Here is a 27,841-nt window from a genome sequence, read left to right as displayed (position 1 = left end):
GATCCTAACTGCCTGTCATCCAGTGTTACCCTCCATAATCTCCTGTGTACCAACTTTTGGATCCATTTACCTGCTCCCAGCTGAACCCAGTTGTGATCTTATGTTCCCTAGTTTCGTAAAGTATCTAAAAGTATCTGACTGTACTTTTTCCTTTACATACTTTCTGGAAGTATTTGAATCCTCACATTTATTCCCATTGTTTTGCACGTTGAGCACAGTTTATTGGTGCAAAGTATTTCATAGCCTCTACATGAAAGACATATGTTGGCTCCATTGGTTTCCAGAATGTACTGGGAACACTGTATGTATATATATATATATATATGAATATGCACATAACATATAAAACAAATAGGGTAGTGTCTGTATGGTCCGCCATGAGAAACAGAATGCAGCAGAAAAAGTTCAGGGCTCATTAAATCCAAGTCAGGCAGCAGCTCTACTGAGGCCAAACCCTCCGCAACTCACACAAGGAAGGTTCTCACTAAACACACACACACCCACATCTGAGAGTTCATAACCTGGTAGCTTACACTCATGTGTGTGTGTGTGTGTGTGTGTGTGTGTGTGTGTGTGTGTGTGTGTGTGCATGGACTGACACTACATACTTGCAGGTGCTTTCCCACATAATCACTCTGATGCGCACAGCTATACGCAGCATCTGTTGATCTACATTCCTGAGCTTCATGCAACCCATTGGTGCAAGCCCTCATAAGTTAGTCTGAAAGATGGGAAGAACATCAAACAAGCTTTGTGCATGCACACACACACACACACACTTTCTCTCTCTAAAAGAAACTTCCCTTCAGTCTTTCATCTTTGTTTCATCTCTTCTTTTTTTGTGGCCATCTTTACTTCCATCATGAACAAACATAAAAACATAGAACCTGTCACTAAGTAGGTCAGATGCAAAGAGGTGTCTACTTGCAAGCACATTAGGACTAAATAATACCACAATACTGCTTTTTAACTCCTTTTTACCATCACAAGACATACATAATCTGAAATCAAAAACACAAATACTTATTTTTTAATTGCACAATTATATATTAGCAAAGTAGCAAATAAATCCACAGTGCAGGAAGAGGTAGTAAGTCGACCGTGCTTGTTTGTTTGTGTTGGAGTGTGTGTGTATGTGTGTGTAATGTGAGAATAAGCAATGGCTTGTATTTGAACATCTATGCATATGTTAAGAAACCTAATACAAGGAAAGACATGGACATTTCTGTATTCATTTTCAAATATCAATATACTGTTCTGTGATGAGTCAGTCTGTTATGTCATAAAAACAGTCTTAAGTTTGAAACCAGTCTAGAGAAAAAATACAACTGGCTCAATTTGATTCCACACTTAAATCTGTTTTACTTCACACTATTGTCCAGCAGCCACCGCAACAGTAACAGTCCTCTACATTCTTACATAGCTGTGGTTTACTCGCAATTCTCCCTAAAAACTCCTGCTGCTGCCAGCCAGAGCGGCACAGGGCCATGCAGTCACTGACAGAGTGGCTGCCTTTTAGCCATTGAACTCACACGGAAAAGACGTATTATCTGGAGGCACAGTATGCACAGTGGGGATAATTGAACCATGGACACATTAAGCGCAGCACATTGGGTAGCAAAAATCAAACACCTTAGGAAAAACGTATAATCAAAACCTGCAGGTGGATGCTGATGTCAGGGAGAAAGCGGAAAAAGCTGTAAAACTGCAGAGTGGTAGAAAAGGTGAAGGGAATGTGTGCAAACCAAGCAGGTATACGCATAGATAGACCGCTAAAGCAGATGTCCAGAATGTCAAGGTTCAGTCTGCACAGGCAACAACACTCACACAACCTCAACAAGAAGAAAAACCCACTATATCCACAAACAATATATTTATACACACACGAGCATCTCAAATATTCAAATATACACTTAGAGAGCCAGAGGGTATTTAAGGTTCAGGACACCAACCCAACACACATAAATGCAAGCACACGCACAATAAGTCTAACTTTTTGTAAGGAGTGGTCCCTTCCAACAACACTCAGACAGGAAGTTCCTGCCTCCTTTCCGTGAGCCAATTACAACACAGCATTTAGTGATGAAGGTTCCATTAGGAAGTCCCGTGTTTCCCTGTGCACTCTGGACTCCTCTCTCACGACAGACTCTGTTTTTTCCTCCCTGTCAATGCCAGGAACCCATTACGGAGCAGGTGGTGAGGATGCAACGTTGGGGAAACAATGTAAGGATGAACCCAGCCATTGTTCTGCTACTTGAGAAATGCCCCGTTGTGGGGCTTTCGGGTGGAGCTGTGGTTTTAGAATACTCCCTGAATACATAACTGAAACTAAAAAACATCTGACCCTTATTTTTCAAGGGTCATACCGGGGGTTTAACATAGCTTAGGTCATTGACCACAATTCACAAAAAGGTTTTGAGATGGGTAAGTATGAAAAGCCAGCGCATGCTGTAGACACGATGAATGCTTGTCCGTGATCATCTCAAGGAGGGACGTTTTCAGAGGTTTTTGAAGCATTTTTTTGGTACGCTTAAGGACATTTTGACAACATACTTATTAAAGGCTGGGGTCGGGCACCTTGACAAACTAGCAAGAGTGAGGTGTTTGAAGAAATCTACCACAAAGCCCAGGTGGTCGGGCCAAACGTTTTCCCAAGAAAAGTAGCTCGCGACACAAAATGTCTGTAAATCCAGCGAGAAAGTTGCCGTGTCGGCAACACTGACCCCCCCTCAAGGTCTACTCCCCAAGCCAATGAGTGCAGGGACAGAGAAGGAATAAAACCAAAGCTTTGCAGCCTGTAGTGTTCCTCTGATCACCCTAGTTCCTCTCAGCATTGAACTGAAAACCAACTCAGGGTGAGTTTAGCACTGCTACCGAAACACATTGCAAATCTACGCGCCACATAATCCACTGGCTTTTTTCACAAAGATACTCGTCACAGGTAAACAGTGGGATTGTTCTGGCTAAAAGGCAGGAGAAGAGTCAGGTGAAGATGTGACATAAATAAAAAAACAGCAATTACAACATAACAATGGGACAAGATAAATGCAAAGTTGCAATAAAGCAAAAAAATATGTGACGGCCCACCTACTCTGAATTGATAAAAAGGTGTTGTGTTTAGTTATGTATTCTGGTTGAAAGTGCAGCAGTTGAAGGGCGATGATGATCAATAGGAATATATATTTGCCCTGTAGCCTGACACAACGATACCTGCCTGACATCCTCATACAGACCCATAAAGGTAAACAAAGGGAAATTGCCATGGCAGCTACTTTTGTGTTGCTCTTTGTCTGGTACTTAAGTTAAATTCATTTAGTGATCGTCAGCTTCACAGTGGTAGTACTGTTGTGACCTGCTATGTGACAACACAGAATGACTCAAGTAGGTTTGCCGACAAAATACATCAGATTTGAAAGGAGGGTACTACGTCTGTGATCTACTCCAGCTGACATTCTTTAAACACAAAATGTGCTTCTAGAGCATCTACCTGTGCGATGAGGTGAGCCAGCTGGCTACGGTTCAGAAACGGGCAGAATCAGCCACAACAAACTCATGAATTGTCAGGGGGCAAAGTGTGTGTACAAACTCTTCATTTTGTCAAAGTTAAACCCAATTTACCACCTTCTCTGAATCCATACATTTATAATATTTTACTTACGTGAGTCATGTGATCCTTGGAAAATGAATATTAAAGAGAAAGCTCAAAGTAAATATACTCTTAATTCTTATACCAATATGTCCTAAATGTATTCACTTAAGTTGCGTAATCCAATAAAATACCATTTGACGACCAAAGTCACCAAATTGTTTGGTTAGGCGATGCGTTCTGTGGGAAGCTTACGGTCTGCAGAGCAGATGTGCTGCAGGCACGGAGCATCAACACACCTCCGGCGCGGTGTGAAGTCACCCTTCTGCTGACAGCGATAGGAGGCCGCAACACCTCTGGCTTCCGGAGACCAACATGGAGAGACAGAGCTGTGAAAGCACGGCGCGGCTGAGGAATAGCGTGTCAACAGGGAACGGGATTAGCACTGCTATCCGTAGGCGTCCGTGTGTGTGTGTGTGCGGGTGTGTGAGTGAGTGCTAGCCTGCTGACTCTCGTGTATCTGTGTGTGTTCTCAGCGAGAAGGTTTTTTTTTTTGGCTTCTTTGACTGACAGACGCAGAGTTTAGGGAGTCCCTCTCCCTCCCTGAGCACTGCTAAGGAGCCCTAAAGCTCCTTAGCCCCGGCTCTACTACCTGTTTGATGAAACAAGAAATAACGTGGAGATAAAACAAATCCAACCTATTGTCGGACTCTAGACTAAAGCACACTTTTATTGTCGAGCTTTATATTACGTTGCGGACTATTGGTTTAGGGAGGGAAATGAGCACCTTCATCCCTTTCAGCCGTCAATTAAGCACACACATTTTGGAGCAAACAGATTCCTGCAGTGTGGGCCAAAAATACCATTTACGGGTTCAGAGACGCCCTTCGAGGAGTCAGTGGATGGGAAAGTCTTGAAAGCACGAGCCGCGTGGGAGCGCCGGGCGCTCGGCCATTCCAGACAGAGACAGGCTGGCATCAACGTGCGTCGGCCAACTTTACACACGGACACACACTGTGCACATTACTGCCCATCTCGCGCGGTGAGACGACAACCTGTAACACGTGCCAGACACGCACCCATCACTGCGTGACATCTGCAATGTGGTTTGTGTTTTTTTTTTTCTTAGCCGATGACGAGTACGTATATAGTTACCATGCTGTATATAACGCAAGAGTTTATTTAGTGCATGGCGATGGGAGACAGGCAAAGCGTGATTTTTTGTGTACTGTGCTCTGCTGTGAACCAGAGTAGCAACCCTAAAATGCTCTCTGGAGTGGCTGCAGATTCTGGGTGGGCCCAGTGTGTGTGTGTGTGTGTGTGTGTGTGTGTTTGTGTGCGTGGGTGTGCGTCCGTTTCTGTGCTTTAACACACTTTCCATCCGATTAAGCTGCTAAGCTTTTCCTATACAGTTCTACCTAAGGCTTGGTCCTTAATGGTCTGACCTCCACTGCAGGACAGAAGTGGATTACTTGACTATTCACGACATTCGGCCTTACCCCACAAAGTCATTTTTGTTTTTCCTTCTGTCAGCAATCTGATCAACAATGCTTTGAGCTAAACACATGCATCGGCATGCTAACATGCTCACAAGGAAAATGCTAATATGCTCATGGGTATAATCTTATGTATTAAGTTTAGAATGTTCACCAGCTTAGCTTATCATGTCATTGCACTAAAGTCAAATACCGTTTCACAAGTGGTGAAATGGTATTTTTTTTTTGCAGATTCTTAAAATAAATAAATTTACAATAAAGTATTGGGAAAAAAATCTGATCTGATTATGGCACAAAATAAACGGGAAACCTCATAGTAATTAACAATTCCCAATGACAAGGATATGACAGTCTTTCAGTCACAAATATGGGGTGATGATGGAGCAGTGGGATGCGCTTGGGTTGGTGGTTTGACTCTTGGCTCTCAAAGCATTTTTTTTATTTATTCAGTCTGGAACAAAATTAACAGACAAACATTGTAGTTCCTGGAGCTGTTAATGTTAAAATCCCACGCCCCCTAGATTTGGGATTACAAAACCTTCTCAGATCTTCCCCAACAACCTTAAAGACTGGAGAGCTAAAAAAAGAGGAAGTGTTACATGTGTTCTTTTCCTGACGTTTCACCTGCCAAGGCCTATTTCCAAATCACACATCATGGCCCCCTGAAAGAGAACGCACCTATCGGCCAAGTAGCCTGTGAGATGGAGTGAGTCACCTTTCTGCGCCTTCAAGGAAATCACGCTGAAACGCACACACACACACACACACACATGTATTTAAAGACAAACATGTACGGGACTGGACATGAATACGGGTCAGTGTGTGTGTGTTTGTCAGTATGTGTGCATGAAACAATGTGCCCATTAACCTGAGCGCTGATGGATCTTAACGCGAACGCGGCACAAAACAAAGCCACACGAACAATGTGACGCCCTGTAAACGTGGAACAGGAACGCTTTGCCTTTCTAATGTTGTGTAGCGGTTAGTCAACCAACCATGGCCAACGCTCTGTGGCAGGCCGGCAGGCAGCGCAATGACCACGACTAACTCGGGATACAGACCGTAAAAGAGCAGGGATGGAGAGAGACAGGGAGGTTTGGCATCAGCGAGAGTGAGAGGTGGAAACAGAGGGGTAGCAAGCGAGCCAAAGATGCCGAGTGAATGGATGCTAAGGAGCAACCATGCAAAGGTGGAATATAGGATCACTCCGAATGACAACCATCGCTTGGGAAATCGTCTCATCTTGATCCTTCGCCTGCTTACCTTGCCCTTTTCAATGTGTATTGCAATCGCATGAATATGTGCACGTGGCAGGCTTCAGCTAACAGACAGAAGTGACAAATGAAGGGAATTTTACTGAAACCTGGTTTCCAGCTAAGAAAATGTTTCAGAGAAGACCAACCGGTCAATATAAAGAGATAGATATTCCATTTGACGGTGTGGTGGCAAATATGTATATGTATGCCTCATTTCTAGCTAATTACCACACAGATATAAAAACTAATCAGCATGCAGAGAGAAAGGCGTTTAAGGCTGGAGTCGTTACGCTGAAATGTATGTAAATGTGTGCTGGTAAAATGTAGCTACACTTCCAGAAATGACAATTACAAGGAAGAGGATAGAAAAAAAAATAAACATGGGAATGCAGAATACCGGATGACACATAAAGCGAAAACAGAATGAAGATAAAGAAGGAATGTGATGAATCAATAGCTGATCAAATAGAACCTCATGAGTCACACAAGAAACCACTGAAAAAGAAAACATGAGAGCTGAAATAGAAATAGACAAAAGTGCAGACCACATCTACCCTTCCCTTACCTCTGCAGCTGTGTGTGGTATCCTCTGGGACAAAAAACGTAGCGAGGGGGGGGGGGGGGGGGCGGATGAAACTTCAGCCTCCACAGCACCACTACAGATCCCCAGCGCTTCCCCAGGTAACGCACGTATATATCGGCTCTATCAGTCGAACTCTTCAGTCCACCGAGACATAAATCCGGTCCACCTGCGTGGGTACGGCGTGTAAGTGTATCCTGGGCGGTGATGGAATAGTGGCGAGTGAAAGGAGAGCGGGCAGACAGACCGCCTGAAACAGACTGAGTAGGATGGAAGAGTTGCTGTTTCCTAACATCACAGCGGCTGGGCTGGATACACCCACTTTGTTAGCATGCATCAGACGGGAGTCTCTCAGTATGTGAAAGGGAGCGAGGGAGAAATCCTCCTAATCTGATCTGATGTATGCACATATGCATGCGGGGTTATGCGCACAGACATAAGTGATCTCATTAACCCCCTTTTTGCTGACACACACACACACACACACACACACACTCTCTCTTGTGAACACTGGCTGTGTGAGATGTCGCCTGGGACTTTCAGGAAAAATAAGTACACTAGCAGATGGGGGAGCAAGGCAATAACAGCTTTTGTGGCAAAAACAGCCTTTAACGAGTTTATCTTGATTCAAACAGATGGCCAAGGGCTAAAAAATGGATTAAACTTGTGAATTACTGAAATATTTTTTTAGCCCTCTGCCACATCCCAAATGCAAAAATATGAAAGCAATAAATCCAATAAATTTTGAAACCTGTTAAGAGGGCTGAAGTTAAGACTTTGCCCCATTTTTTGATGAATTAGACAACAAACAGTCATGGCCACAACAATAATAATAGTAAGTATCAGTGAAAGGTTTAACTTAATCTAAATTTTTCTGCATTTGCTTATTTCGACTTCTTCAAAGCTAAGATTCACTGCATATCCCTGTGTGAGTTTCTTTTTGATCAAATAACAAGAAATACCTCTTCAAGAATTTAAACCATTCGAGGTAATGTTCAACATTCTCCGGAGTACCCAGAAGAGAGTTTGCTCTCTTAAAGAGAGTCTAAAGCCACTGGTCACAGAAGGCCAACTTAGCACAAAGACTAAAAGCAGGTGGAAACAACTAACTTGGGTCTGTTTTTGTTGTTGTAATGAAATGGTCAAACAGTAGAAGGTATATATTGTATACAGGCGGGTTTGTGGTTGAGAGGTAATCTAAACCGCAGGACATGCCTCTCATTCTCGGTGTGCACCATTGCTCGTCGCTCAACATGCTTTAATTTTCCCTCCGGTGATCCCCTCCTGGGAGAGAAGATGGGTGGAGGCTGTAGAGGGAGTGGGGTCATGTCATGGGCCAGGACTTTGAGCTGCCACACCGCCAACCTCTGCTGCTCCGGGCGTGAGAGCTCTGTGTCTCCTGGGACAAAGCCTGCCTTGATAAAGGCCAACTCGGTTGCTCACATGGAGAATGGTCCTCATTACTCCTACAGGTTAGGGGGTTACATTCCTGTTGGGTGGACCAGTAGGAGCTGGTATTTCTGAAATACTCAAATTCACAGTAGGTGTAGCTTATACAAAATCAGTGCGAAACAGGTGGATTTTCTTGGATTTTGTGTCATCTGAAAAATAGTGAAAATCTGCCACAACGGGCTGACTGTAGAGTTCAGGGGGAGTACAATTCCGCCCTCATCTCATTTTTTTTTCTTCAAATATATCAAGTGACCTTCTTCACTGTGTAACAATTGCCAGTCAAGAACTTATGTAGATTTCACATAGTTCAGGACACGGGCGGCATGATCTGCATAGTTCAGAGTGTAAGCAACAAAGTCTCTGCTTGAGAAAATGATGATATCAGGAGGTGATGGGGATTTATAATGCCTCCCCTGGTCAGGCTTTAGATGGGATGTGAGAGAACATAACACCTCCCCACCGGTGTTAAATCTGTGATCACACACGCCGGTTATTACATGTGTAATTAAATCTACACCACTAGGCAAGTCTTTATTAAACTATGTGTAGAGTTTAAAATGATCCCAAACCAATTCCTATGAAGTAGGTGTTTCTGGTGAAGAAATGCACTGATAAAAGCAAGACCAGAACTGGAGATTGCAAAGATAACACACGGATGGTGAATTTGCTGCAGCTCCATCACTACCACGGGGCTACAGTCCTGACTGCCCTCCTTCCACTACGGTATCGGCATCTTTGCTGCAACATCACTTGATCACCAAGCGAGAAAATGAATAGTGACTCCGGAAGCTGAGGCGCAGTAGGTAGGCTCCTGACCATCGACACATTCTCGCTGCTGACCAAGCAGCCCCTCTGCAGCTGCAGCGGCGGCTCGTCCTGCATAGCCCGAAGACCAGCGCATGCCGGGAAATGCCTATACTCGCTGCGTGAAAGCAAACGACACACCGGGCATTGCTCATTTGCTTTGCTCTGCATGCAATTGTTTGATGAGAAACGCGCGCCCGGAACACCACACACTGACGCCTTGTTAGAAATCAACACACTACAACTGAGACACAGGAGCCGAAGGCGCAGATTCCACACACGACGCGTTGCGGGCAGCCTTTCGAGTGGATTTTTAGTTCATCTAATGACGCAGAAAGCTGAAAACCCGCAGTTGAGTCTTACCTTTATATTCGCGGAGGGAAAGCTTCTGCTGACTGTCAGATGGAGAGATGCTCCGGTGGAGGAGGGAATAATGTTCGACACTTCCACCACCGTTTACATCTACAATGTTGCCCCCTGCCGGCTGAAGGCCGACATTGCTCCTCACAGCTGTGATCGGAGATCAGGGTCGTTCTGTATGGAATGCCGTTTTAGTCAAAATTAAATAAATGAACAAATACACGGTAATGCATAATGACACTGCATTTCATAATAAATAAATGAATAAAAACACGGTAATGCATAATGACACTGCATTTCATAATAAATAAATGAATAAAAACACGGTAATGCATAATGGCACCGTAATGCATAATGACCCAGTATTTCATTTCACGTTCTTATATGCAAATCAGGGGGCGTGGCTATCTATCACATTCAGAACAGACGACAGAGCCGTGTGCCGTCGACACCGCTAGCGAACGCGGAAGCACCCCCACCCCCCCCCCCCCCCCCGATCGAATTGGGTCGCCGCTTGTCATTAAGGGGTAAAGGTGGGTCCCGGAGCCAGACAAGTTGAGAACTACTGGGCTAAGGGACGTGAGAGTGTTGACATAATGGAAGACATCGGTGGGCTCCGAGATAGCATGCTAGCATTAGCGGATCAAATCGATCAACATGGGTTATCTGCAGATACTATTTTGACACATATTGAGGGTTTTCTGGAAGTACTAGGGCTTGCGGTTCCGACTTCGGCAGCTCTAGACAAACGGCCCACCAGTTGAGAAACACTGCCTTAGCCAGCCCTTTTTGCACACGTCTCCGTTGTCTGTTCTGAATGTGATAGATAGCCACGCCCCCTGATTTGCATATAGGAACGTGAAATGAAATACTGGGTCATTATGCATTACGGTGCCATTATGCATTACCGTGTTTTTATTCATTTATTTATTATGAAATGCAGTGTCATTATGCATTACCGTGTTTTTATTCATTTATTTATTATGAAATGCAGTGTCATTATGCATTACCGTGTTTTTATTCATTTATTTATTATGAAATGCAGTGTCATTATGCATTACCGTGTGTAGCGGCCATTTGTCCATAAACTTAAACCAAACAAATAATAACAAACTTCTCAAATGGCCACTTGAGGCTAGGTCATGGTTAGGCTTTACGCAGGTTCAGAGGTACCAAAGCAAAGTGCTGTCCATACCAAGATTGAGTTTAAGGAGGTTTATTCACACACATAAGTAAGCTCACAGACATTCCTGCTGCCTCTCTCACGCTGGTAAAAAACCATATGCCCTCCTAGCCTGAAGCACCTCCCACCTTGACCTACTTTATGCAAATGAACATAACACCATGTGACCAATAAACGACAATACAAGTAAAGCATAAATACAAAATAAACCAAATTAACCTTAGCAAGAAAATAAATGAATAAATGAAGCTATAAATTAACTCAAGCCCAAAATAAACAAAAATAACAATATAGCTCCAACAACCCAGCCCCTAATTGTGACGGTACTTTACCCACAATTAACCTTTATCAAAAAAGGAGCTATTTTCTAATTGTAGCTTAAGCATTAAACTGAAATCTTCACATCTTTGGATTCTCCACACCTGAAAGAAACAAATAGATGGAAGACAGAGATAGGAGAAAGAATGAATTGTATAGTCAATTATTTGCCTCCAAGAGAAGACAGAGCTTGGTTATTGGTCTGTCCAAGATGCTGTTCTTCGTTCGGACCTTCACCGAGCGAACCAGTCCTCTGGAGTCAGCTGTGGTGCTTAGAACTCTGCCCATCATCCATGAGCCTCTTGGAGCTGTGGCATCAGCGATTACAACAATATCTCCTAGAATAAAGTTTCTCTTCTGCTTCATCCACTTTTGCCTTTCTTGCATTACAAGCAAATACTCTGCTGTCCACCTTTTCCAGAAAAGCTCCGCAACGTACTGCACTTGCCTCCATCTCCTCTTAATGTACAGATCAGATTTCTCGAACAGACCTAATGGCAGAATAGGCTTGCCTTTTAACAGGAGAATGTGATTTGGAGTAAGCGCTTCTAAATCATTGGGATCTTCTGAAGCCTTAGTTATTGGCCGATCATTGAGTATCGCTTCCACCTCGCAAAACAGCGTTTGCAGGCCTTCCTCGTCCAGCAGTTGCTGTCCAACAACAGAGGTAAGTACACTGCGCACAGAGCGAATCAAACGTTCCCAAACGCCACCTTGGTGAGATGCAGCTGGGGTGTTAAAACTCCACGTCATTCCTTCCTGCACAAAAGTCCTTTCAATTTTAGAATGATTTAAAGCGGCCAATGCCTGCCTCAGTTCCTTCTTCGCACCAACAAAATTTGTGCCGTTATCTGACCTTATACTTGTCACAGGTCCTCTTCTGCAGATAAATCTTCGCACAGCATTGATGCAGGAGTCTGTGTCGAGGGAGTGCGCCACCTCAAGGTGTACTGCGCGGCTACTCATACAAGTAAATATCACTCCATATCGCTTCAGCACAGTTCTACCTCTCCTCACCTCCAATGGTCCAAAATAGTCCACTCCCGCATTTGTAAAGGGTGCGTTATCAGGCACAACTCGTTCCTCCGGTAAGTCGGACATCTTCTGTTCTCCAAGCTTTCCTCTGTACCTTCTGCACACTGTACATTGTGAGAGAATCTTCCTGGCCGCAGAGTTGGCATTTATGATCCAATACTTCTGTCTCAATCTGTGCAGCATGTGATTGCGTCCAGCATGTCCAAGTTGGCAATGGATGTAACGCAATATGAGCTGGGAAACGTGCAAATCCTTTGACAGAATCACAGGATGCTTTACCTCCCACGGCAGTGCAGATTTAAACAGACGTCCACCAACTCTGAGGATGCCATCTTCGATGAAGGGGTCGAGGCGATACAGAGGACTGTCTTTAAAAACAGTCTTTGGGTCACGTTTTAGTGAGGAAATTTCAGTACTGAATCTTTGGTTTTGCGCAAACTGAATTATTGCCTTTTCGGCTTCCTCCAAGCGCTCTGGTGTCAAGCTGGATTTTCCAAGTGCGGCTTTGAATTTTTTAATCTCCTTTTCCACATTCTCATTCTGGTTGACCACATATTCTTTCCTCTTTCGGCTCAAAAGTAAAAGTCTTTCTTTCAGCTCCATCAGCCAGGCCACTGATGTTTTAAGCTTTCTCCAGGATGAAAAATAGTGAATGAGCTGACTGAGGGGATTGTCACTGTGTATTGTAACAACATTCACCTTGAGTTCCCTTTTCACCTCCGCATCATCAGATGGAATGGAAGAGGAGTCCAAGTCAAGCTTTGGCCACCTGGTGGGGGGCAAGAGCAAAAAGTCCGGTCCTTTTAGCCATTTTCCTTTCCCAAACTCCTGAGCTCTTAGTCCTCGAGAAGCTTCATCTGCAGGATTGTCTTTGGTGTTTACATACCTCCACTGATCTTTGTCTGTGGATTCTCTTATGGTGCTGACACGATTGGCAACATATGTGTGAAAGCGCTTTGTTTCATTGAAGATGTACTTGAGAACAGTAGTGCTATCAGTCCAAAAGAATGACCTTTGCAATGGCAACTGTAGCTCTTTCAACAGCATTGTGTTCACTCGAACAGCAAGCACAGCTGCAGCAAGCTCAAGGCGTGGAATGGTTAGTTGCTTTAGAGGAGCGACACGAGCCTTGCCTGTGATAAATGAAACATGCACATTGTCAGTGCTCTCCAATCTCAAGTATGAAACAGTGCCATATCCTGTTTGACTGGCATCTGAAAAATGATGCAGTTCTGCTTTCACTTGTGTTCCAAAGGTTTTGGGTTTAATACACCGTTCCACCTTAAATCCACTCATATGCTGAAGTTCAGAGAGCCACTCAGACCAATGTTCGGAGACGTCATGGGGAACTGGCTCATCCCACTTGAAGTTCATTCTGCACAGCTCCTGTAACAGTAACTTGGCAGGTATTATAAAAGGAGACAGAAAACCCAGCGGGTCGTAAAGAGAGCTCACCACAGAAAGGATGCCCCTCCTAGTGTGTGGACGTTCCTGAACTGCAGTCCTGAAGCTGAACGTATCTCCTTGAACACACCATTGCATCCCCAGAGCTCTTTCCACAGGGAGTTGATCTCTGTCCAAATCCATGTTCCCCACACCCACTGCTCTGATGTCACTAGGAATAAGTGCAAACACATTTGAGTTATTTGTGACCCACTTTTGGAGATGGAAGCCGCCCTTTTTACAGAGAGATGTTAATCCATGTATGAGCTCCACTGCATCTTCCTCTGTCACAGTAGACTTAAGACAGTCATCCACGTAGAAATTTGTCTTGACTGTACGGAGGACATCGGGTGAGTATTGCAGTGCATTATCCTCAGCAGTTCTCCTCAGTGCATAGTTTGAGCAGCTTGGTGAGGATACAGCTCCAAACAAATGCACGCACATCCTGTATTCCTCTGGCTCCGCTGTAGCGTCTCCATTGGGCCACCATAGAAAGCGCAAGAAGTTAACGTGCTTATATGGAACCCGGACCTGATGGAACATGGCATTGATATCAGCCATAACAGCGATGGGCTCTTCTCTAAACCGAAGGAGGACACCAATTAGCGTGTTAGTAAAGTCTGGGCCCTGCAGGAGCTGACTGTTCAATGATGTACCCTTATAAGTACAGCCGCAATCAAACACAACACGCAACTTTCCTTTGGTTGGATGATGTACACCATGGTGGGGAATGTACCACACCTTTCCTTGTTCCAGAGTGGGGTCATTTGTGGGAACCTTTTCTGCATATCCTTGTTTTAACATGTTGTTAAGGAAATCAACGTATTGAGCCTTGAATGAAATATCTCTATTAAATCTCCTCTTCAGGCCTTGGAGTCTTTGTAGTGCGATGCAGCGAATATTTGGCAAAACAGGATTGTCAACTCTGAAAGGTAAGTCAATGTAATAATGTTCATTGTTAAGCACTGTCGTACTCTCCACAATTTTCATGAATTTAATGTCTTCTCTTGACATCTCAAGTTGTTCATCACTTGTTCTTTCAATAAAGTCATGATTATACTGTTGCATCAACATACTTTCCAAGTGTTCCACAGATATGTGATTAGCAGTTACAACAATGCATCCTGATTTGACACCAGTACCTTCAGAGTCTCCAGCACGAAGAGGCCCGTTTATGACCCAGCCAACTCTGGTCCTCACTGCATACGGTCCACCGCATTGACTGTTTATCAGTTCCCATGGCTCCAAAACTTTAGAGGAGTCGGTTCCAATGAGCAAGTCTACATCTGCATCTACTTCATGTAGCCTAATGCTACTCAAATACGCCCATTTGGCAACATCATCCTGACATGGCACATTGACTTTAGATACAGGCATTTTTGTTTGTGTCAGAACAGATGGTAGCTCAATAAAATCATCGGTGTCGAATCCAGACACCTCCAGACCGGTAACGATAGTAGTGTTAATGGTTTTAGTCTGCCCCATTGTCCTCAACACTACATTACAGTTTTTTCCTGATACTCCCAGCCTTTCAGCCAAACTTGTAGTACAGAAGGTACCAGAGCTCCCAGGATCCAGGAAAGCATAAGTATGCACAACTCTATTACTTTTCTGACTTTTCACCTGCACAGCCACAATGGAAAAGACGGCAGTATCCTCATCACCAGCCCCAATATGACCACACGTCTGCTGCTTCCCGGGTACAGTGCTTACAGTTTCTTTGGAGGTTATCCTTGTAATATCCTTCTCCACATGCAGGACAGATGGGTGTTTCCTGTGACACACTTCACAATCCAAACGACTCCTACAGTCTTTGCTCGTGTGTCCATGTTTCAAGCACCCAAAACAAACGCCCTTCTCCTTTAGAAACTGAATCTTGTCCTGTTGTGTCTTTCTTCTAAACTGAAAGCATTTTTCCAGAGTGTGATTGGTAAGATAGCAGAACATACATTTGAGCTGGTTACTGTGAGCTGTCAAGTTTTCCATTTCTCTATGTCCATCCTTTGGTGCATTAATGCTGGTGGCAAATGTACCACTTTTCCTTTTCTGGTTAACTTGCATGGATAGCTTTGTATAGCTGGCTGGAGAAACATCATTAATATTTCCAAACAGAGGATCTGAAACAATTTTGACTTGTTTTTCAATGAAATTCACAAAATCAACAAACACTGCTCTGTTTCCAGTTTGTTCCAGTATGTCACATGCCACATTTCTCCACTTTTCCCTCAGCTTGTATGGGAGTTTCATTAGGATCGTCCTGAGGTTAGCTGGCATGTCCAACTCCTTCATATACTTTATATGATGTACTATATTGGAGCAACCTCGAAGGAACAAAGCAAATGACTGCAAAGCATTAACATCCTCAGGTTTTATTGAGGGCCAGTTGTTGATTTTGTCCATGTAAGCAGAAGAGATCTTATGTTCACTGCCAAAATGTTCAATCAAAAGCGCTTTTGCTCTTTGATAACCTGGTTCAGAGGGCATATGTTGACAACTTCTTACAATGTCTCTTGGTTGCCCCCTTGTATACTGTTCTAGAAAGTACAGACGATCACTGAAATTTTGAGTTTTATCCTCAATGCAATTTTCAAAGGCTCTGAGAAAAGATTTGAAATACAGGGGATCACCATCAAATACAGGTATATTTCTCATAGGCAGGGCAGAGGCTGTGTTTTGTTGGACCAACAGCGTAGTTATTTCATTTTGACGCTGCATGATGTTCAAAATGTCCAGAGAATTGATGGGTTGAACACCAACAGGGACAGAATTTAACAAGCGACTGGAGGTAGGTTCAAAGCTTTTATTGGTGGGCACATAGCGTTCAGCATTCGGATTTAGTTCATATGTCCCTTGAGTTTCTGACCTTTTCAAGTAAGAATTCATACCATCTGATGTTTGAGATGCACATCTTGACACGTTACCGCCACACTTTGAGCTTACTTCCAGAACCTCCAATTTTGCATTTGTCACCTTTAATTCTGCCTCCAGAGCAAGTTGTTCCTTTTCTCTCCTTAAATGTTCCTGTTTCTTACGCAAGTCCTCTTGTTCAAGTCGTATTTGTTCCTCCTGATCCTCCAAAATATGCCTTTGTTTCAGAGCAACCATGCGTTCCTGTAACGCTGCTCTTTCTGCTTGCGCTAATAGTTTTGCGGATGAACTGGATGAAGTCTTTGAGAGCTTAGAACCAGCCTTTGAACACATTGCAGAACCTTTATTGGATACACTGTCCTCAGGCCCAATACCAGTTGGATTATCAGGTGGTTTAATCGGAAGTTCATATGAATGGCCTGTGTTTGATAACCAACCTTTGACGTCATCAATAAAGCTTGAAAAACACTTTTCCTTTTGTTCAAAATATTTATCTTGTTTCTCCTTCTCATCCTGAGGTATGTCCAGTGACACAAATGACAAATGATGTTGTTTTGCCTCATCAACACATATTATCATTTGATCCAAAAGAGACTTGACTGCATCAATATTGTCTGCAGAATGCATCAACTTATCCATCTGATTCATACACGATTTGGCTCGTCTGCATTGCATCGATCTCTTTTCCTGACACGTTTGCATAAAAAACATCATTCCTTTAGCAGTAAAACTTGTGCGTCTTCTTGTAGGAAGCGCCGTGTCGCTCGTGGCTTTAGATGCAACGTCAGACATTTTACTCTTTGTTGATGTCGGTCATGCACACACACAGAGTTGTTTGCAAAGACTGAATAAAGCACATACCTCGTGGAACTTTGTTTGTTGCGGTGGTTGCCTTTGTACACGGAGTTGTATGCACGCAGTAGCTGTTGTTGTTGCGCGCGCCCGTGCGCACCACCTGTGAAGGCTTTGGGCCTTTGCGAATTCAAATTGCAGCAGATAATGTCCTCCACTCCGTAGTGCAGCTCCAGCGCTCCAGTATTGTCACCGTTATCCAGTACGGTGTCCAAGGAAACTTTACACTGTCGGATGGGTCGTATTATTCAATGTTTGCACTGTATCTAGCCCACGCCTTCGTCACTCCTAGGCCCTTTCCTTTGTTTGTCTCCCGCATCCAGGTGAGTAATCCACTTTCCAAACGGTAATCCAGCAAACGACAAGTCCAGTATCCACGTAAACCAACGATATATCCCGAGCCAGGTTTTTTACTTAATGTAGCGGCCATTTGTCCATAAACTTAAACCAAACAAATAATAACAAACTTCTCAAATGGCCACTTGAGGCTAGGTCATGGTTAGGCTTTACGCAGGTTCAGAGGTACCAAAGCAAAGTGCTGTCCATACCAAGATTGAGTTTAAGGAGGTTTATTCACACACATAAGTAAGCTCACAGACATTCCTGCTGCCTCTCTCACGCTGGTAAAAAACCATATGCCCTCCTAGCCTGAAGCACCTCCCACCTTGACCTACTTTATGCAAATGAACATAACACCATGTGACCAATAAACGACAATACAAGTAAAGCATAAATACAAAATAAACCAAATTAACCTTAGCAAGAAAATAAATGAATAAATGAAGCTATAAATTAACTCAAGCCCAAAATAAACAAAAATAACAATATAGCTCCAACACCGTGTATTTGTTCATTTATTTAATTTTGACTAAAACGGCATTCCATAGTTCTGTTCCGATTGTTAATGTAAATGAAACGCGGTCCCAAAGTAAAAGAGAAAGTGGCCAATTATTTTACGGCTGAGTTCATACATAAGTGACATTGAAAAAGAGGCGAAAATCTTCAAAATAAAACCCGAAAAAAACATGTAAGCACAACTTCTATCCTGTGAATATATTTTTTCCCAACGCACTACAGGCCTAATTTGGAACTTTTACGGTTATTGTAAATGCAGACTACACTATATAACGTATGTGATAAGACAGACCCCATGTTTATATATAATATTAATAATAATAAGCTTCAAACCTAAACTGTGAGTTCTCAATAGTATTGCTAGTTAATTTTGTTATGCTTTTAAATACATTGGATTGACTATCAATAACGTTTTTGAAAGAAGACTTCTACAGTCTTTAAATTGCGAAGTGCAGAACACATGACCCGTTCTGTTCTGTTCTTCTTGTTAAGCCCAGGTGGAAGGAGAGGACCATTAGATTTCCTTTATTTAAGTTCGGAAAACACATATATCTAAAAGGAGAAGTCCTGCAGACAATAATACTTAGTTACCTATGTCTTTTAATTGAGGAAGAATCGGGTTGTTTTTTCAATCGAACCCTATTTAAGTTGATGCACTTCATGATGACTACAAAAATGGCTTCGAAAAGTGGCCATGTGGGCCTAAAATTGTTAGGTGACCGAATCAAAGCCTGAGGCCTGAAATGCAACTATTTCTGCTGACATAATGTTTACAAACGTACTTGATAATTGAAAGGCATTTTTTTTATGCCTCTAAAATACGTTTAATTGCAGGGCGTATCATTATTTGGCCTTTTCTAGGGGGGGGGGGGTGTTTTTTCGTGCCGGCGCTCCAGCGACAGTACAGACGCCTGCGGGTCTTCCGGGTCCCCCGTCAGAAAAAAGCGCCAACTTCTGCTGCGCCGTTCGAATGGCAAAATATGATCGCTGACTGGATCCCGTGTGAAATATATTAAGACTTCGAACTGGCTCGACTCCGTCAAGTAAGAACGTACGCGCTTCGCGGGGTTTTCATAGCTAGTGTTTTTTTTTTGGGGGGGGGGGGGGACTGTAAAAAAAAACGACATTACGTGCTGCCGTTTTACAACCACGGCGCTCTGACCCAGTTTCGTCTCCGTGCCGTGTGATTAAAAACTGCGGGTCCTCGTGCGCCGCTTCTACGTCCGGGTACTTCCCGCGCTTCCCAACGTCTGTCGGTTGCTGGTCGGTGAACGGCTCCGTTGCCCTGCTGATAAAGACCCTCCGTAACACGGGACACGAGAACATGTTACGTAACTCGTGGTTCATTCGGTTGAACCGGGCAGGTCTCCCTATTGCTGCTGGCTAACGTTAGTATGGTTTAACGTTAGCTAATGTTAGTTTGCTCGATAGTTAACAGATAGTTGACCGTATTTAACTGACGTTACGACAACACGCGTTGCGTAGTTTTTAAGTTCCGCTCTCGTTGAACTCTGATGGCGCTCATTTATTGTTATTCCGTGTTTCTCTTTCCCGCCAGTGAGGTGCGCTGTTGCATCTTTTTAAAAAAAAAAGAAAACCACCTTCCGAGGAGAACGATGCCCGTTCAGCAGGGTGAAAATGTTGTGGCGGCGGGGAGCCCCGTGAAGAAGAGTAAACTGTCCCTCAGGTACAACCACAAGAAGGAAACCAAGCGGGTTTTGGACTTCTCCGAACCTCAAGCTGATGAGCCCAAAGCAGTTGAACAAGTGGAGCCCGAGGCCAGGTGGGTTATGTGTCTTGTGAGATCTATCTGGGATAAACGCAAAAGTTATTAGTTATTAGCCTACTTTGTTGAGGAAAGGTCTGGTTAGACTAACTCTCTCTGTGCGACACCCAAAACATGCCAGATAGTCATTCAAACACATTGCCCCGACATTTTAATCATATTATTGTACTAAATCCCCCGGCTTTGGGAGGGCACATTGACGTATATTTAGACGGGGATACCTTCTATTTTTTTTTTAAATGCATAGTAATTTTACTCTCGTTGCGATCTCAATGACCATTCAGTCCTTTGACTAGGGTTGGGTATCGTTTGAATTTGAGCGATTCCGATTCCAATTCCGATTCCTGGTTTCGATTCCGGTTCCCAGCGATTCTCGATTCCGATTCTTTTAAGAGGCAGGGTCAAAAAAGTTTAAGTTTAAGATATTTTAAATGAGCTAGCTAACCAAGGGTCTTTCTGAAGAAAATAGTCTGACCTTCTCCATCAATATTAATTCTTTTTATTAACTTTAATAAATAATTTCTAACAGGGCTGTTTTCAACTACAAAATAAATATCAAACTATGAACTTTAATATTGTATAAACATTATAAATTATGAATATATTTTAACAGGGGTACACTTTCCTCCAGAGAGCTTTATTTTTGAAACCTCACAAAAACACATTTACACGTGAGTGTATGATACTGCAGGTACTTAAACGTTACCTTGATCCCACTGATGGACGAACCCTTGGAATCAGAGGAAGAGGCAGCGCGTCAAACACGGGGCACACGTAGGAGGGGGGGGGGGCGCAACTCTCCCAACCTCAAATCGGGGACACTTTCGCTGACGGGGGGCTGCTGGCGGTCGACGCGGGGAGGGCTAGTACAACCTTTTTTTTTTTCTTTGCAGCGCCAGCCTCACTGCTCATTTTAACAGAGGACCGCTCCGCTCGGGCCACCCGGCACCCGCGTGCACACTGGTCTGATGCGTCACAAATTCACAACAACCGGGAGTTTTTTGCCGAGTTTTCGGTTTGTTTCGAGAAGTGTAACCACACTTAGGACCGCCAACGCACGCTATACATGTTCGATTGCGCTGTTACGCCAACACTTCCGGTGGACGCTTCTTCGTTGGTGTTCAGCGGTTTCTATTTCCGTCGGCGCCGGCGGACTGAGAATCGAAACTAGGAATCGAATTTTAAACTTTTGAACGATACCGGGTAAATCGCAAAGCTAGTTTCGATTCCAATCGATTCTCGATTCTCGATACCCAACCCTACCTTTGACCTTGCATTTTTCAATTGAGGAATCATCAACATATGGCAAAGTTCAAGCTTAAAAAGAAACTTTGTATATTTTAAAAGAATAGCCAAGTAATCATATTTTATCATTTTAATATTAAATATTGTATGGCAGACAATAATAATTGCAAACATATTGTTGGTTAAACCTCCATTAGCAATGCTGTTTTAATTTGAAACGGTTTTCTTTTGCTGTTCAGCGGCTGTGATCAGGCCGTCGCGGGTCCTTCCCAATGCCCATCCTCACCTGGTCCTCTCCTGTCACATGAGAAGAGGGAGAGCTTGGTGCCATTTGTGGGTTTCAACAACTTGGGCAACACCTGCTATTTGAACTGTATCTTACAGGTGGGTCCTTGTCACTGCAGACATGGTGTGTGTAAATATTTCATTTGTTGTTCAGCAGCTGATAGTTAATTATCTCTTCCCAACTGGCAGCAGGGTAAACAAGTCGTGGTTTTGTCTCCTGGTATCGTTTTAAACCTTCGTAGGCTCCTCTTCTCCCTGATATCACGAATGCTTTGTAAATGGGTACCAATGATGATCTGGATGCTATTAATCACCAGCTGTAGACCCCTCCTGTCCTGAGCCGTGCACACCACATAGCAGTTTTTAAAGTTTGCAGTTGGGATGGTTTGTGCTCGCCATGTAAAGTTTGCTGTGTGAGGACTCTGAGCACCCATCTGCAAGTTTGTACATTTTTATTTTTGTTTGTAACCCAACCGATTAAGGCATTGTCATCTCTAAACTTCACAACAGAGTTCTCCTCATGTCTCAGGTAACAGTTTTGGGTGTGCAGCAAGAACAGGAGGCAGATGAACACACAGCTATGGGGGGGTTGAGGTTTGTTTGTGAGGAAGACAAATAAACAAAGCAACCTCACAGTTTTAGTTCTTGTGAGGAAAAGTTTTTTGGTTTGTTTACACAAAACAAAAAATGATGACGTCTTCCATGGGACAAATATGATTTATAATTTGTAGGCCCGGGACTCGATTAAAAATATTAATCTAATTAATTAGAGGCTTTGTAATTAATTAATCAAAATTAATCTCATTTTAATTGCATAAATATTTGACCTGAGAAGAGTGAGAAGTAATTTTTTTCACATGGATTTTTATTTTTGTTCAACCAATTCCAGCAGACAAGTGTAGAAATAGCATATTTAGAAATATAGTACTTTCAGAAATTCAGGTAGCCTATAGGTAAGTAGACCTTCTGTAAACTAGGTTTTTTTAAGTAGACCAATACTTTCAAGTACATTCAGAACATTGGTTATTTTTTCAGACGTGGACTTAGTTACCCTGGTCCTTAAACCAGTCATCTGGTGCAGTGCGGGTCCTTGTACGTCCACGCTAGCTGCTAATTGTTTTGCGTTGAGGTGATACTTGAGGCTCGATGTGAATTCCTTGTTGCACAGCTTGCACACAACCACGCTCTTATCGACGCTTCCATCCGTGTGTTTATTATAAGAAGATTTCCCATTCACGGGGCCACCCGACACGGTCTCGTTAGCTTCTTCGTTCATGTTCACTGTGGTTTGTTGTTGTCTGAAGTCATGGACGCTAGTTGGTGCTCCAGTATAATCGGTCCTCCGAAACTCATCCAGTGAGAAACGTTCCGCGGTGCAAAAAATAAGTGTAAAAATGTGTAAAAAATGTTTAATGTGTTACTTTTTGTGTAATTAATTAATCTTTATTCACATTGTAATTAATTAATCGTAATTAACGCGCTAAAGTCCCGGCCCTAATAATTTGTCTTACTTTTTCTGCAAGGTGCTGTACTACTGCCCAGGCCTCAGACAAGGAATAAAGAAACTGTACAACCTGTCTGACTTATCAAAGGAAGAAACTGACAAAAGAGACGAGGTTAGTGAAAATAAAATAATTTTATTTTTATATATATATATATAAATAAAAACTATTTGATCAACATCACTAATTCAAGATCATTTTTTTGTACTTCTTTAGTCAGAAGTCATCGACGAGGCTGTGCCTGCTCAAATGGAGCTCCTTGGGAGCTTCAACAGTCTTATAACATCAGTGGAGGAGCTGCAGTCCAGCTTTCTGTTAAACCCCGACAGCTTCAGTGAAGGAGAACTTGCTACGCCTCCTCGAAAAATACTCCACACGCTCAGGTAATGATTTTGATCATTTTTGCCCTTTCCGGCCATCCAAAAGGATGCAATCTTTTGTCTGCTGGGAAACATTTAAATACATTATTCTTAGTCCACTTGTATCTAAAATCCCCAAAGAATAGCAGCACATAAGGGTGGATCCGCAAACGTTATACTTTAAGTATCCTTAACTGTCCATCCATGGCTGCTCTGTGTGGGTTTCAGGCAGCTCAACCCCATGTATGAAGGCTATCTTCAGCATGATGCCCAAGAGGTGCTGCAATGCATCCTGGGATATATCCAAGAGGCTTGTGACACCATCAGGAAGGAGCAAGAGGTGGAGGGGGATGCCGGGCAGACCGAGGTCCAACTTGAGAGCGTTGTCCAGGTGGATTCTAGCGGCGCTGCATCAGAATCCAAAACTTCCTCCGAAGACGACGGCCAACTCAGCGGCAAGAGAAAGAGTGACACTGAGGTGGGAAATGCCAAAAAGAAGCCCAAATCTGTCAAGCCGAAGAAATGTGATGCAGAGGATTGTAAACCCCCCACCCGTTCAAAAAGGAAGTCCTCCAGTGACATCACAGTAAACGCCTGTGGAGACAAGGAGGCAGAGGAAGAAATGGGGAAGAAGCTCAACAGGGCGGAGGAAAAGGTGAGTGACGGCGAGGACAAAGAGGAAAAGGCCCCTAAAGAAAGGAAGAAGAGGTCCAGGCTGAGCTGGCTGAGGCCTTCTGGGAAACAACCAAGTATTTTCTCCAAGTTCCTCAGCGTGGGAAAGCTCAGCACCGTGAAGAACCCAAACAAAGCGGAGCAGGAGAACGAGCCGAGTCCCAAACAGAAGACCAGCGAAGGGAGGTCACCCGAAAAAAAGGCAGCAAAACGTCAAGGTAGGAGATTATTATTATTGTAAGGGGAATGGGACAGTCATTTAATGAGGGATCAGTTTTACAGAAAATGAAGGATTTGATCAAATAAACTGATTGGTAACTGCAAGAAAATGTAGAAATGAACGGTCAGTGATTTTTTTTTTTTTTTTTTTTTGGAGATTTGGTTACTTCTTGTACAAGATGAGTTTTCTTTAAAGAACAAATTGTGCAAATCTTATTCAGTCCTTTTATTATATCATAGTAATTGTTGAGCCTTGTGTTACTTTCTAAATAATTCATAGTGTTTTCTAAAGAGGCACTAAAGGTCAAATGATGAGACAAGTTCCTGTCCTCTGACTCCAACCTCTGCGCAGTAGAATCAGTGAACAAACCCAGCTGTTTGTCTCCCACCCAGAGGGGCTGGACCTGATGGAGCACTTGTTCCAGGGACAACTGCTGCTGAGGACGCGCTGTCTGGAGTGCGAGAGCTTCACCGAACGGAGAGAAGATTTCCAGGACATCAGTGTGCCGGTACTCGATGACGAGCCCAGCAGCCCAGACGACCTCTCGGGGGGTAAGCGCTTCTACTTCTAACAATGCTGCCAATCCTCCCCAAAAAGAAACCATGTTCACTCCATAGCCTGAAGCAAACATTTCTATTGTGAAAACTTTTATTAAAAGTCCACAATGCAGGGTGAATAAACCAATGTGCCGTCCTCTCTCTTCCCAGTGTCCCCGGACCCCAAACCAGAGCTGAAGACTCTGAAGTGGGCCATCGCTCAGTTTGCTTCGGTGGAGCGCATCGTCGGCGAGGACAAGTACTTCTGTGAGACGTGTCACCACTACACCGAGGCGGAGAGGAGTCTGCTGTTTGACAAAACCCCCGAAGTCATCACCATCCACCTGAAGCGCTTCTCTGCCAACACTTTAGAGTGAGTTCATTCATTCCAATCAGCTTCCTCTCTGATCTCCTTCAGTATTTTCTTCCAAAGAATTGATGAATATTCTACGGCTGCAACGACAATGGGTTGGAAAAAATTCTGACGTTTGCTAGTTTTAAAGATGGAAATTCAAAGTTTTCATTGACTGAAAGTAAACATGGCCACGAGTTGTTGCATCACAACGCAGATCTATCACATTGTGTTATGGTGATTTTGGAATCTTTCGTGCCATTAATCTAAAATCAATCCTCCATTAATTTAAACATTTAAGTTTTATTTCGGATGCATATAAGTAGGGTTGGGTATCGAGAATCGATTGGAATCGGAACTAGCTTTGCGATTTACCCGGTATGGTTCAAAAGTTTAAAATTCGATTCCTTGTTTCGATTCTCAGTCCGCCGGCGCCGACCGGAAATAGAAACCGCTGAACACCAACGAAGAAGCGTCCACCGGAAGTGTTGGCGTAACAGCGCGATCGAACATGTGTAGCGTACGTCGGCGGTCCAAAGCGTGGTTACACTTTTCGAAACAAACCGAAAACTCTGCAAAAAACTCCCGGTTGTTGTGAATTTGTGACGCATCAGACCAGTGCGCGAGCGGAGCGGTCCTATCTGTTAAAATGAGCAGTGAGGCTGGCGCTGCAAAGAAAAAAAAAAGATTGTGCTAGCACTCCCCGCGTCGACCGCCAGCACCCCCCCGTCAGCGAAAGTGTCCCTGATTTGAGGTTGGGAGCTCTTTTAAAATATCTCAAACTTTTTTGACCCTGGGAACCGGAATCGTTCAAATTCAAACGATACCCAACCCTACTTATAAGGCACCGCTGGTTTCTGTTTTTGATGCACAATGTCACGGCGTATTCTACTTTTTGTGAACTACTATACATACTATTAGCTTTTCTGCTTCTTTGACATACTGTACTTTTTGTTACTTTCATGATGTGCTATACCGATTGATTTGGATTGTATCTGCTAAAAGATGCTGCTACAGATCTCAGTTCAGTCTCACTTCTTCTCCTTCCAGCTCGGACCCGTACGCCGGCCTGTCCAAGGTGAACACGCCCTTGCAGACCCCTTTGACCTTGTCTCTGGAGGACTGGTGCACTCAGTCCTCGTCCGCCAAGGCTCAGAGCTATCAGCTGTTTGCCGTGGTCATGCACAGCGGCGTCACCATCAGCAGTGGCCACTACACCGCCTACGTCCGCGCGTCTGGTCTGACGGATGAAAAGCTCTCGCCGTGCGACCGGAAAGAAACGGAGGAGGAAACTAACGGGGGGGTCCAAGTGAAGGAGGAGCCACCGGACTACGATGACGGAGAGGTGTCCTTCAGCCTGAGCGCGAGGAGGCTGAGGAGTGGAAGTTTGGGGAGCAGCAAAGCGGGAGGAAAGAAGCTGTCGGAGGGGGGAGTCGGACTGTTGGGAGGCCAGAGGAGTCGACCTAGCTCCCTGACCGAGGGATCCAAACGGAAGAAGCCCGCTAAAGGGTCGGGCCCTCGCAGTGAAGCCGGACTTAAGAAGGAAGCAGCAGGAGAGGAGGCGCCTAAGGACACGCAGGTTTTAAACAGCCTCCAGGAGTACGAGGGCAAGTGGCTGCTGTTTGATGACTCTGAGGTGCGTTTGTTCGAGGAGGAGGATTTCCTGCGAGCCTGCTCTCCTGAGACATTGTCCTCGTCCACGCCCTACCTGCTGTTCTACAGAAGGATGCCCGAAGCCCAACTGTAGCGGCCACGCAAACTTTTTTGTTTTTCAATACTACAAACGTACTAAATACTTTGGGTTTTGGAGAAATATTCAGCGAAATGGCAATTCACTTTTCTATGTTCTTGCGGATTATCTTCCCCCTTTTCTGATCCGTGATTCTTCACATTCATAGAATTCGTTTTTTTTTTGGTCTACTCTCTGGCTTTTTCTTTTTTTACTAATTAGAAAAGCACTTTTTTCTTTTAACAGTCTATCTGAAAATGGATGCCTTTTTATTTTTCTAAAATGAATTTGTGTTATCAAGAGACTGTCAGTGCTGTGCATGTTTGGAATATCACTCGACTAAGCTTAGATTGATTTTCTATTTCAAAGCAATACAAACATGCTTCATAAGGGAAGGGGACAGACAATATGGAGGTTTTTGACTTTCTGTTATGAAGAAAACATTTACCGAGTTCCATGACTCCCCACAAACGTTCTGTTTTGCACTGATACCTTTTTAATACATCAGACTTTTATTTAATATATGCCAAGTGTATCTCTGCTTGGTATTCTTAATTTGCAGGTGTTGGTTGCAGCATGTAAAGTTATTTTATCAGCTGGTCATATGAAAGAGGATTCTCTTTAAAGAAGATCAATTAAGAAGTTATTTTAACAACAATTTGGGTTTGCAAGTGAATAAACAACCTACATACTCAACTTTTATAAATGTCAGACTATCTCAATCAGCTATACCAAGAACATGTTAACTTGCCACAAAATTATTTTCATCAAGGTATTCATTTTGTATTTCTTAATATTGCATTAAAATATTCAGTAAAGGTCACATTGTCTCAGGTCCAACAATGGTTATGTCCAATCATGGGTTCAGGGATCAAAGCCAAGTGATTCATACCTATTGTTGACCATATTTAATATGAAATATATATACGCACACACACACACGTTGTGTTGTCTCCTTGAAACTGTAACCCATTCCATCTGTAATTGTGTTAAATTCTAAAGCAATAAAGTTGTGACCTTCATCCAGCAATAGTCCTTCACATCCAACATAAAATAAAACAACTGTA

The 27,841-nt window shown here is 43.5% G+C and overlaps 2 protein-coding genes across 3 annotated transcripts in view; one reads left to right on the top strand and one right to left on the bottom strand.

Moving 5' to 3' along the window:
* The window catches only part of kank4 (KN motif and ankyrin repeat domains 4), a 56,861-nt gene extending 47,214 nt beyond the window's left edge, over positions 1-9,647 (bottom strand). Inside the window, exon 1 of one of the 2 annotated variants that reach the window (XM_037469225.2) lies at positions 9,538-9,647. The gene's annotated coding sequence lies outside the window, so the exon portion shown is untranslated. Of the gene's footprint in view, positions 1-6,903; positions 6,924-9,537 lie in introns of those variants that run through there. The other variant, XM_062563417.1, reaches the window with a different exon arrangement.
* A 9,366-nt stretch (positions 9,648-19,013) lies between these two features.
* Positions 19,014-27,680, top strand: usp1 (ubiquitin specific peptidase 1). Its single transcript, XM_037470068.2, has 9 exons — positions 19,014-19,131; positions 19,647-19,871; positions 21,359-21,503; positions 22,928-23,020; positions 23,123-23,289; positions 23,494-24,155; positions 24,550-24,708; positions 24,865-25,066; positions 26,096-27,680. The coding sequence occupies exons 2-9, from the start codon at positions 19,705-19,707 to the stop codon at positions 26,790-26,792; spliced, it is 2,292 nt and encodes a 763-aa protein (XP_037325965.2). The 5' UTR covers positions 19,014-19,131; positions 19,647-19,704; the 3' UTR covers positions 26,793-27,680.
* The last annotated feature ends 161 nt before the right edge of the window (positions 27,681-27,841 follow it).

Source organism: Pungitius pungitius, chromosome 7, assembly GCF_949316345.1.
Source record: "Pungitius pungitius chromosome 7, fPunPun2.1, whole genome shotgun sequence".
NCBI lineage: Eukaryota > Metazoa > Chordata > Actinopteri > Perciformes > Gasterosteidae > Pungitius > Pungitius pungitius.
The sequence above is the reverse complement of the archived record's forward strand: the minus strand, read 5'-3'. Positions and strand labels throughout refer to the sequence as shown.